Below are 13,502 nucleotides of genomic sequence, written 5' to 3' on the forward strand. Positions count from 1 at the left end.
ACTCTGGAAAAAATATATGTAAATTATATATTTTTAACTTGTTAGCATACATGTTTCACATTTTATTTTTGTAACTAATCATAAAGATTGTAAATGTAGGAAAACCCAATAAAACAATGAACGTGGAATTCTAATGTTTATTTATTTTAGGGATGGGCCGATATGAAATTTTGGCCAATACCGATAAAGTACCAATATAAAATTTACCGATACCGATAACCGATATTCTGCCGATCTGATATAAAATTAGAAATGGTCCATGAAGAACCTGAAATGTTCATTGATCTCCTTAATAAATGTGTGTTTTGAGGTGACTGCAGTGCAAAAGAAGTTGAATATTTAGACAATTACTTTTTTAAAAAGTAGGGCATCGAGATTGTCCATAAAAATTACAACAAAATGCTAGAATTTTGCAATAATTAGAAGATATTTATCGATATATCAGATCGGTAAAATAATCTGTAATTTTACCGATAAACCGATATGCCTATATCGGTCGATACCAATAGAGAACCGATTAATCAGTCCCATCCCTAATTTATTTGTTAACCATCTAAACCCAATGGTGCAGTGGTAGCTTCATCGCCTTGTAATAAAGGGGTCCTAGGTTCGATACCCAGTGGAGACAAAAAGCACTTCAGATCGCACTTTAAACTGTAGGTCCAGTGCCGATTAGTCTTACTGTGCATAAAGTGGACTTACAATACCAACTCAATCAATCAATCAATAAACGCCCTTTCCAATTAGGCAGCCAAAAAAATCCTCAAAACCCAGTATTCGAAGAAAACCTATAGACGCTTAGTTAAGACTAAAGGGTACAATGAGAAAAAAAGTTTGAGAACTACTGGTATAAACAAATTTGTGGATTATTGTGCAAGAGATGGTGAACATTTTTTAATGTTTGATACCAATCCTGTCTGATGAATTCATCGACATGACACATCAGCTCTTCAGTGATGACAGTTGGGTGCCCATTTATTTATCATCATGGACAGTTTCCCTACCCACATTAAGGTTTTGACTAGGGCTGAGCAGATACCACTTTGAACTGATACTCCTACCGATTCTCACCAATTCCGATACTTGAAAATTGCAATAATTAAAATATGTTAAAAATATTTATCAATATTGAAGATTAAATTTTCTATGCATGAATTTATCAATAAATTTACTTTAGAATATTCAAGAATTACATCAGAATATTAAAATAGATATTATGTAATAAAAAATATATTTTTCGTGCAAAATATAAAGAAGTTTGAATTTGGCATAATTTCTAGGATAATTAGACTCTGTAAAAGTGTCACGAGGCATTTTTGCAGATCCCGTGACTGACCCTAAATGCCAGAAAAGTATCGGCTGGTATCTGTAGATGAATTCCAACTGATACTTTCTGATACCGACACATCAGCATTGGTATCGGCTCAGCCCTAGTTTTAACATCATCATGCTGTTGATTCATCAATCATGTCAGCATAAACTTCCATAATTTGACAATGATCATGTGTTTCTTTCATTCATAAATCAAATCGCAGATCCAACTTCACGTGTGGTGAGATTGTCAATTCTCTTGTTCATTTTAATGAAGTACAGGATAACCACATCTGCTCCCAGTGAGATGCAACTCCTCCTGTAGTATGGCAATGTGATGCACAAACATGTACTACTCTCCAGATAAACCTCATAATCGATTTTCTATATTATATTGGATGTTTCTGCTCTCACTGTAATGGTAATATTAATGATACAATTTTATTGTGTTACTCCATTAGAAATAGAATTAGTTGAAATAATTTAAATTTACCCAAAGAAAAAAATTAAGGGGTGACCATTTTTTTGTTACACACTGTAACTAGTAATTACTAGTAGCATTCAATATGTCCATATATCATATATATATATAAATTTGTTATTTTGCTTCCTATAGGTGATGATGTACTTCAGGCAAGAATGAAGAAAGAAAGCAATTGGCTAACTGGGAAAGGTAGAACCCTCATCACTGCAGTGAAACTGTCTCTTTCCATATTCAAGAGAGTGCTGATGCTTAAGACCTTTGTAATGGTTAGTGTGTTTTTCTTTACATATGTTGATATATAGTTGTGTGTTATTTTATTCTACTTGTGAACATGACCCTTGTAGTTGATTGTATTGGTGTTGTTATTCCATGTACAAAAGTCATCTGTGTTGTATGTTTTCTGGAGCTAAATTTTATAAGTGTTCACACATTCTCTTGATTCTACAAATGGTCTGTACTAATTAATCATAAAATTTTGCCATTTCAAAAATAAATGAAGAACATACATGTTCTACGTAGAACATTTTTTTTTATTTTATGTCAGCCTGGTACAATATCAGTTATTGATATTGGTAAGTTTTGTATCAATACTTTAGTATTGGTCCATATCCATATAAGTCCCATTGTAGCCTTGTAATCAAGGTGTCCCGGATTTGATTCCCGGTGGAGGCACATAGTGGTTTGGATCGCACTTTAAAACTGTAGGTCCAGTTCCAATTAGCCTTACTGTGCATAAAATGGACTTAAAACACCAACTCAATGAATCAGTCATACCATATCAGTCCATCTCTAATAAATGTTAATTGAGTGAAACCTCTATATTTTCAGGGAACTGTGGCTAAATAACTTATAATTCAGGAAAATGTATGAATTGCAGGAGAGTCTTTGTTAAAATTGATGTATCTGCAGTAGCAAAATTTCTGTTTCCTTGTAGAAATAGATAAAAATATAGAATTGAATGTAATTTCGACTAGAGAAGTTTTTGTTGCAGTATTAAATATAATAAAGTCCTTATACAAGTAAAACATCAGTGGACAACTTTAATTAGTGAAAACAACTGAACTTCTAGAGAAGTTTGTTATGGCTATTGGCAAAAATGAGATTATAGAGAAGTTTGTTTTGTTACAACAACAAGAAAATGAACTTAATTTTGAATTCATCAAGAAAAGAAAGCAGTGTCAAACTTTTGAAAATTTATTGGTCAGAGAAAGAATTAATAGGCATAATGTTAGAATGTATAAATCCTAAAATTAATGAGAAGATGCTCTCGTGAAATACCTAGAAGTTTTGTTCATTTTGAACATGTCTTACACAAAATAGAATGGTTTTCAGCTATTTCATGAGATTTTTGCAGAAATGTTGAAAGAAAACAAAAACCTCCTGCTATGAATGTTCTTCCACAAAACAAAGATGAAAACACTAAATGTTGTTTCAAATGTTCATTTATTCATCATGTTAGAAAAAACTGCCCATTAATCGAGCTGAATCTTAAACTTATGTTAGAAGGAAATGAACATCCAGATGCTGTTTGTGTACAGTGTAGGCTTAATTGTGTCCCAATTTTTCTGTATTATACCATTCATGTTATTAATTCTACCTAGGGTGGTGTTAAGTTTTGATTCAGACATTATGCACATTCATTTATCCATTGACATAAGCTACGATTTCATGTACCAAATTTAATCTTCAAAAACAACCTAAGGGAATTGCATGAGAGGTCCTTTAGTTCATAGATTCATCCTTCTTGCTCTACCAATATGTTACCCAGTTTTCATCTTCCTGCCGAGAAAAACTTGTATATCATCAATTTCCATTATTAAAATCCTTGTCTCCATCAATGAAACCCATACAAATATATGCATAGGCTATTCGGAAATCAACATCTGGTTGGATGGTATGAGCACATGGCTTATTGCAGTGCTGCGGCACATGTGCAAAATAAGCTGTCACATGTTGGCTCACCCCATGCCAAGTGGTTGGTCGCTGTGTTCAGTGCTTGGTGCATAGTGAGTGGAGAATGATGGCTGGTACAATAGAAGCTCCTGCCAAATGTGAGGTTTGTGGTGTAATTCACATTTTTACAGGCGGAAGGCATAGCGCGGCTGAAATCCATTCAAAAACGAGTGCTCTCTGTGGAGAGAAGGTCATGAGTGAAAGTTGTGTGAGGGAATGTGCTGGAAATTTCGAGAGGTGCTGCTGTGCATGATGAAAGTGGAAAAAGAAATCCATCTGTTGTGATGACCTTGTCGAACTAGTAGATAACATGGTTCATGAGTGCCTCTGCTTCACTATATCAGAACTGTCTCAACAATTTCCTGAAATTGAAACTCTCTATGAGATCGTGACTGTGAAGCTGGGTTATCCCTGGTGGCAACCTTTTTCAATGATGGTATACAGAAGATGGTGCAACGCTATGACAAATGCTCGAATTCAGGTGGCAATTATGTTGAAAAATGGTTCAGGTGTGTGCAACTTTCGTGTATAATAAATATTGGTTTTCCTTATTTCTGTTTTGTTTCATGCCTCTCGGAAGTTTGATATTCAAATAGCCTACCAACCACATACAGTACTTGGCTCTTTGGTCCTCTGAGAGCCTTGGCTTCCTTCAGGATCTTCGCCCATTCTTATCTATCTGCTAATCTCCTTCTCCAGTTTCTAACTTCGAGCTCCTTCAAATCTCTCTCTACATACTCCAACCATCTCATTCTAGGTCTTCCTACTTTCCTTCTTCCTCCAGGTGCTTTAACAATCTACCTTCATCCATCCTTACAACATGTTCTAACCTTTCTTCTTCTTCTAATATCTACTATGTTTAAGTCTTTGTATAAATTGTGCAGTTCTCTGTTTTTTTTTATTCTCCAGCATCCATCTCTACCACTGATCCATAGACTCATCTTAATATCTTCTTTTCCCGTGTGTTCAAAATCATCATATCACTTTCTGTTAGGAACCATGTCTCACTCCCACACATCACTATTGGCTTTACCATAGTCTTATATATTTTTATTTTAAGAGTTTTACTGATTGTTCTAGACATAAAAATTTGTTTTGGATGATAGTGTAGCTTTTATTACCTGCTACAAGTCTCATTTTGATTTCTACTTTTATTAATTTTGTTTGCTTCTATCAAGGAGCCCAAGTATTTCGAGCTATTAACCTCTTCAAACTGCATATCATTTGCATTCAATGTTTTGTCTCCTGGATTTGCTTTTTTGACTCTCATGCATATAGTCTTTTGTTGATTTGTCAGTAGTCCTGCTGTTTGTGCTACTTCTTGTATTTGAGTGGTTGGTTACTTCTTCAATTGATTTCACTGATTGTCCAAGTATCACAGCATCACATCATTTAATATGGTTCCATTTGGATTTGTTACTATGTTTATTACTTTTTCCACGACTAAATTAAACAGAATAGTTTCTGACTTGGAATACTTCAGACATCTGTCCATGTATTTTTATTTTGCTAGTGGAATTGTCTAATGTCATTTGTGTGCAGGTATATGTTGGTATACTTTGATTAAGCTTGTTGTAAAAAAGTGTCCTTCACATTTTTCTTCTTATCTTCTGTGTACAGATATGTACACATACTACTGTCATATTGTTGAATTTTCCTTCAACCCTTAATACACTGTCTTTCGTCTATGGCTTCAAAGTTTATTACTAGCTGTTTGTATTTATTGCTTACTAATAAACCTGTACCAAAGATATTGTTTATGTGCCCACTATAGAACAGTGTGAAGTTACCTGTGCCCATTACCCCTTTCCCTTTCCAGCATATTCTTTAATTGCCACTGTGTCCTCTTTATATTTCTACATTTCCATTTTCAGCTGTTTTAGCTTCCCTGCTTGATGTAACCTTCTCACAAACTTCTCACATTCCACATTGCCACCATGTAACCTTTGTCCATTTTCTTGCCTTGTCATACATCCTTTAAATCAGTGTGGTGCTTGCTTATCTCTTGGCTTCTCAACTCTTAGTACTCTTTTCAAGCATCCTCCAACTGTCCGAACATCCTGGTCCACAATACCCCTTCACTCCACAATCAATACCCCCTGCTCACAAATGCAGCCACCCAAGTTGCAAAACCTGCCTCATTTTCATAAATGTACCCTCCTCCCCAAAAAAAACTTGTCACACCTCAAATCTAATACAGATTAGATGCTCACCTGCAACATCTATGTATGGTGTCTTTTACCTGGGGGAAACGCAGCCCTCAACCTCAGAACGAACAACAACCACTCCTCCACCCACAACCTGAACTTCACTGTTTCTGTCAATACCAACCTTCACAATATTCCTTTCAATGACTGCTTCACCACCATGAAAAAGATAGGAGAGGGCCTACATATCAGCCATGAGTGTAATCACACCCCCTGGCCTGAATAAGGCCACCCAGTAACTTTCCCAACCAAACTCATCTCCACCCAACCCTCCCTAACCCTCACTTTACATTTCCACTTGCCCCCCCCCCCCCAACCCCATCATTCACAGTTTGTGATGAGCTTGACAAGAAAACGGAGTTCTTCTGGACCGCTACATCTTTAATCCTGACCTGGCAATGCTGCAGGTTGAAAACTTTTCATTTCCACCAACTTTTTTCTACCACTGACGATGCTCATGACTGAAAATTTGAATTTTCCAGTGTCTGGTGAGGGTTTCCTCTTTCCATTTTTACTTTTTTCTACCTTAAATATGATTTTTATATTTGTTTCATTTCAAAAATGATTAATTCTATTTCTTATTTTTCAGGATTCTGAAGATGCTACTTTGTTAGACTCACTTGTAAATGAGAAAAGTGAGAACTTTGATGGAGATTTTGTTATAATCATCTGCCGTTACATCAGCCACATATTTGATTCAGATCTTCCCATCATGGCTGTGGAGACACTTGAGACACTTGTTTCGGTAAGAATATAAAGTTTTCTTTGTAAGAGAGATGCTGTGATTACCTCATGCAGATAAAATATTAGATTATTAGATATGCCATAATGCCCAAATATTTCTCATTTGAAAACGAAACTGGTTAGTCAAGAGTGTTTTGAAATTAAATAAGCTTAGCGTATTTTAATATATATCTAAGCATACTAACACGATTTATGGTTGGTGCTGAATATGCAGTATTGTGTAAGTAAATTTCTGTGTTTCTATGTAGCTGTAACATTGAAACACAGAACTTTACCTGTGCTATACACACAAATTTTCATGTCTGGTAGTGTGGCTTGTTCATTTCCTGAGTTTCTGCTATGGGTTAGCTTTAATTACTCATAACTAACTAACGAAAATCATATAAGGTGACCATTTGTAATCATGTTGAAACTGAACTACGGTGCATGCTTTTTTGACCTTTGTGTCAATTACAGTGCATGCTAAGCCCAGCGACAAGTTAAGTTTGCAGCAACTTTTCACCTATGTAGATCCAAACGTGCGCGCAGAATATAGTTCCGCTGCAATACTACTGATTTTCTCAATGTCTGTGATACGAACAGTTCGGCGGTAGAGGATAGACTCGCACGGGAGATGCTGAGCGCCGTTCTCGCGCGGTTTAATACATTAAACCTGCTGCAAACTTAACCTGTCGCAGGGTATACACACTTAGTAGGCACAATGTTAAATTTTGTGGTTGCCATGCCTAATGTGTGTGCAGGGTGGCTACTCACTGGGAATTCCTGGAATTCTGCAGGAGTTATTGGCTCCGGGAATTCTGCATGAATTTTTCTCCATAGACATGAAAACCTGCAACTTTTATTAATGCAAATCTCATTGAATTTATAAATGCCCTGAGGCAAGTTTCTTAGTTTAGCTTTTATTTTTATAAAGGAAAATGAAACATTATCTCTGAATCTGTTCACTTTGTTAGTGTCCTTTGCAGAACGATTTATCTGACTGATGAAGATTATTGCAAGATAAAGTATCTTGAAGTTGATCAGTGAATTTTTCGTAGATTAGTATGCTCTGTGCACAACATTTGTGACTTGTGTTTGTAGATGTATTTCGAGTCTGCATATGTGAAATGGCAAATTTAAACTCTGCACCTTAGCTGAATTAAAGATTTTAAATATTAGGGCTATACCGTCTAATTGAATTGAATTAGAATTTTTGGATACATTGAAATCACAGACATTTAATATTGTTACTACTATTGTGCATGAGGGGAGGGGGGTGGTAATACGTAAGGCTGAAATAAATAAGACATTTGCTTGTACCCTTGAATTTTTGAAAGTTCGCCTTGAAAACCAGGAATTAAACTTGAATTTTATCATGGTTCTAGAGTGGCGAGCCTCAGCTACTGGACAGGTCGCAGGTGGTGGATAGTGAAACCTCCCTCAGATATGAGGGGAAGCTGTGAATAAGGGGAAACCCAAATAGGCAGTCCCGTACTGAGGCAGTAAGGCTATCAGGGTGTGGATGGTGTCCATATACCCATCGACAGCCTTGTGTCATGGCGAATAAACACCACCATAAAAGTATTTGCCTCCACTGCCTTGTGGGTATGGAGGGATCCAGAAAGACTAAGGGAGTTGGAACCCTGACAGAAGAACAAGGATGTACCTGAGAACCCACAGGTGGCAGCCCCACCACCCACCACTGCCGAAAACATAAAAAAATCAAAGAAAGAAAGAAGCAAACCGGACTGGAAATTGGAAATGACGTGGGCTACATATAGTGACATTGAATATTGGAACACTTACAGGAAGGACTGAAGAAATTGTGGATCTAATGGAAAGAAGAGGAATCAATGTCTTTGGAATGAGCGAAACGAAGTGGAAAGGAAGAAGAGAAATGAAATTGAGGAAAGACCACAGACTGTACTGGGCAGGTACCGAAGAGGGCAGGAGAAGTGTGGTTGGATTTGTAGTCAGAAGTGGAATAAGTAAGGAAGTAAAGAGGTTAAATGACATCACCTTTAATCTATAGTGCATAGGCATTCTCATCATATCCATGGATATTTTCAGCTCTTCCAAAAAACCTCCGCTGATGTGGAATTTATTTCTCCGGTAAATTTGTTCAGAGTTAATATCCGACATTCTAAAGAAATGTCCAGATTGAGATAGAATGTGAGAAACATCAGGAGATTTATTAATATGTTCCCCAGATATCCCTTTTCTACTTTGGATACGTCTCCTTCTCTTACGGTTCTTTTTAGTCAACAATTCAGCAGAAGATATAGATTCTGTTGAAGACATACCAGAAAACAAAGGGCCATTATCACACCTCACCTGTAGACTATTTTCCACAGATCTGCCAGTATTTCTAGCAGTCATTTTTGGGTTTCCTTCAACAGATTCCGAATGTAATATGAAAATCCAAGACTCAGCCATTATCTTTTGTTTCCTTTTAACGTTTGTTCAAGCACAGTAATTTGAAATGTTTAGTTGTTAAAAAACAGTAATTTCACTTCTTGCTTTAAAAATTTGCCATATGCAGGCCTCAGTGACGGAGTGGTTAGTACAATGCATTACGTTGCTTGGGGTCCCGGATTCAAATCTCTGCCTTGGCATGACTGATCTTAACGACTAGCCAAATATAGCAGAAAAACGAAGTAAAATACACCAAATAGATCAATCAAATTGAGATACTTTGATATATATCATTAACATGTTTTAACCAAGCAGTTCTACTACCGGCATCTTTTCTCATGAATAGGATAACAATTAATAACAGTTGTGTTAATGAATTAAATATAAATAATCAAGTACAACTGTGCAATTATCAAGATGAATTTAACTTTGAATGTTATCATTTTTATCGTCAAACTTATCAATACCGGAAACCCTGGGGGGTAAAGGCGGTCAGGCACGTAATGCTGATCACATCACCCCCACTCACGACCGGATCAAGAAAGTGTGGGGCGTTACCCCCACACCCCCTATATGCTTTCATGGCATGGTGCTAAGCACAGGGGAGCAGCACTTTACCTTTTTTAACTTATCAATACCTTTCTACCAAATAAAACAATAACATGGAAACGCTACATGCAAGTATGATAAAAAACACAATTTCATTCCATTTGTACTAAAAGTCACAGAGAAATACGATATATGAACTTACCTGAAAAGAAATGTTCACCCCACCGCCCTGCACTCTTTTTGTTCATTAATGTTGGCACGATTTATTTTCGCCATGTCGGCGTATTCTAATCAACAATCGGAAAATTCTGTGCCGTGAATAACACCTTCTGTTCTTTCTCAGAAAATTCTAAGATAAACGCGAGTTCCTGTTAGACCTAAACAACCTAACATTGCACAAAGTATACCATCGTAAACAAGGTTCAAATCTTCCGTCCATCCGCTTGATTTTGGAATGTTTACAAGAACCCACCACAATCATGGCTGCTCAATCCCACAATGCAACAGTTTGTGACATAGGTGAAACACAGCTATAGGCACCATTGGAACTTTTTCAGGATGCCCCTCATATATGAACTTTCAGAAGCTCTTATTAACAGAGTGTTCCTGTTTTAATGTGTGGTTAGCTAAATCAGGTACCTATACAATGCAATTCTATAAATTCCTTGTGTTAAATTTCTAATACCTACATAACCTTATCGTCAGCAATAATGGTATAACTGAAAGTTGTCAGTTTCACATTACTTCACTTGGATGTACTGTACTGAAGCAGAAATCCCATTGATAATGTAAGGAAATATGACATTTTCTTTTGTACAATTCAGTTGTTCATTTATATGCAAGAGTTAAGTTGTTTGCTTTACAGAGAAGAGAGAAGTAGCTTTATGCATTAAAAAATGAGTCCGTGCTCATAGTTCTTGCAAGCAGAGGGTTCCAAACCTCTGTGGAAATATCAACATATAATACCAAGAATGTATAAGGACACTGATAAATTACAAATTGTATTTCTTAATCACTCTTCACTCTTATCTCATTTAGTCTTAACTTTAAAAATAATCAAGTATTTTATTTTAACCTTCCTGTGTATGATAAAATTCCGTAATCCTTCCCTAGCTTGTGAATTGTAACAATTTTCCAAATTCACCACTTTTCTGTTTGAATTCAAATCATAGAGAATAGAGAAATTGAGTCAATTTCATAGAAGATAGTATTGGTATTTAACCCAATCCATACCTGGATCTGTATGAGTTTATTATTTCCATTTGCAAAAACATAGATTTAGTTTAGTTTGTAATTGTCAGGGAAAAATGTAAGTTTTGTCCTGGAAAACCTGGAAAAGTCAGGGAATTTCATTTCTCCTTGTTTGTAGCCACCCTGAATCACATTTCAATAAACTGCGGCTTTTCTTTTTTAACAGTGTTTTTCACAAAATTTGCATCATCTCACACAAAATCCAACTACTTTTAGTCCTTTTACACACTGTTGTCCTGGCAATGGTTTCAATAAAAGATGGGACAGTTCTACAAATGTCTAGAAACCACCGTTATCACTTTTAATCACACACAAATTAAAAACTATAAATTTGATAACACAAACCAATAAGAACAGATTAATGTGAAAATAAACAAACAAATGAAGCATGTACATATTAAAAATAAACAATGCGTATCGCAGTGAGGAAGTACAGAGACTGCTTGGTAGTTGAAATGAGGAAATCAGAAGAGCAGGAATGAAATTCAGTGCAGAAGAGAGTGAGGTGCTAATAACAGCAAGATACAGAGCCAGAAATGAACCAAGAATAAAGATGGACACGGAAGAGTTGAGGGTAGCAGAGAGTTTGAAATATCTAGGAAGCATAATTGAGAGAAGTGGAAGAATAGATGAGAGGTAAACAGAAGAGGACAAATGGGTGGTGGACTCTATCAAAGTGTTCGAAGATTAATATAGAACAAGAAGGTAATATATAACAAGACCTCGGATTTTTAAGTTCTAAAAAGTGTGCTTTTAGGTTCCTAAAATAGGCTCTAAAAGTCCTAAAATAGGTTCTAAAAACCTTAAATTAGGCTCGAGAAATCCTGAAATAGGTTGCAAAAAGACTTAATTTGGTACAAAATTCCTGAAAAATACTGATTAGATACAATCCTTAAAAGCAAATTTTCACAAGAACCATAATCACCAAATATTAATTTTCTAAAATTTCATTTCTTCATATCATGTTCAAAATTATCTACAAATTGTTATAATATTGCACTTGTGCTGTTCAAAGAAAAGTTACTTGTTGATATGAAAAATGAATTACGTATTTATAATTTGCTGCACAATATCAGGGTGGCTACTCACCTGGAATTCCGGGAATTGCACATGAATTATTGGCTTCGGAAATAATGTGTAAATTATTAGCTCTATAAATTATTCATGAATTTTGGCAAAACATGAAAAAAGGTAAAAGTGGATGTTTTCTCTATTCCAATTTTTTCTCCGCAGATGTGAAAAATTGCAACTTTTCTTAATCCAAATCCCATTAAATTTATACATGTTTATAAATGCTCTGAGGTAAGTTTCTCTCAGTTTAGCTTTTATTTGGGCCTCCCCCTTGGCGCAGTGGTAGCGTCATTGCCTTGTAATCAAGGGGTCCCGGGTTCGATACCCGGTGGAGGCATAAGTGGTTCGGATCCCACTTTAAACTGTAGGTCCAGTCCCGATTAGCCTTACTGTGCATAAAGTGGACTTAAAACAGCAACTCAAAGCTTTTATTTGAGAGAAAGCTACATGGAAAATAAAAAAGAAAAATATTCTCCATCTGTTTACTTGGTTAGTGTCTTTTGCATAACATTCTATCTGACAGATGGAAGATTATTGCAAAATAATATATCTTGAAGTTCATTACGTAAATTTTTTGTACATTGGAATCATACAAACCCTTTACATTGTTAATATTTTTGTGTGTGGAAGGGAGGGTGCGAGTCATTAATACGTAAGGTTGGAATAGAGAAAATATCTGCTTTTATCCTTGAATTTTTGGAAAGTTCGACTTGAAAATCAGGAATTATACTTGAATTTTATCATGGTCATGATGACGACCATGAATCTTTTTGCGTTATCCACACTCAAACTCCGCCTTTTGTCTGTGAGGATCATTTCATGTGCTGAAAATTATCTTTCAACAGGATAGTGCAAATTTGAATGCTGAAACATTAGTTCGCAAAGCGTGAATGACAAAAGGGACCACAAGAGTGAGCTAGGCCACACAGATCAGAAGTTTACACTTGGGACTGTGCAGGCAGTAGAGACGATTGGGTGCCAAAACTGTGAATGGGGAGGAGGGGGGAGGGGCAAGGACAATTTACTTTATCTTAGTAGGCAAGGCTTAGCATTAAGAGTCTATAGTGTAGGGGTAAAAGGTAAGGGAGAACTGTCGCTGCCACTGTCTGCAGGTAACAGTGACGTCAGAATTTTTTTGTTTTGTTTTAAGCTTTGATAAACATCATATACTTGGAGGAAGGGAAATCGACAGAAAACATGTTTCAAACACGCCAGTCATTGAATTATTTTGCAACCAAGCCTAGTAAATACCTCTGTGATATATAAATATTCTGTAAAACCTAAAAAAAATATAAAAACCTAAAAAAAGGTTTAATTTAGGCACAAAAACCTAAAATAGGTTCTAACAAGCATAATAGGTTATTTTAGGCACTATAAAACTTCGTCAGTTATTTCTTTTTTAATGAAACGCTGATATAACTTGTTGTTTCTTATTTACCTGCAAAGGAAAAAATAGGTTAAAAACCTAAAATCTGAGGTCTATATATAGCACATACAATGTTCCAATAATTACATACGGGGCAGAGACTGGGCAATAA

At 35.9% G+C, this 13,502-nt stretch overlaps 1 protein-coding gene across 1 annotated transcript in view; it reads left to right on the forward strand.

Moving 5' to 3' along the window:
• Nucleotides 1-13,502, forward strand: part of LOC145984176 (nucleoporin NUP188-like) — a 174,515-nt gene that overhangs the window by 85,614 nt on the left and 75,399 nt on the right. Inside the window, exons 11-12 of the mRNA XM_083117667.1 lie at nt 1,928-2,061; nt 6,545-6,700. Coding sequence (XP_082973793.1) covers nt 1,928-2,061; nt 6,545-6,700 — 290 coding nt within the window. The remainder of the gene's footprint in view (nt 1-1,927; nt 2,062-6,544; nt 6,701-13,502) is intronic.

The sequence above is a fragment of the Lepisma saccharinum genome, chromosome 2 (genome assembly GCF_977018435.1).
Source record: "Lepisma saccharinum chromosome 2, izLepSacc3.1, whole genome shotgun sequence".
Lineage (NCBI taxonomy): Eukaryota > Metazoa > Arthropoda > Insecta > Zygentoma > Lepismatidae > Lepisma > Lepisma saccharinum.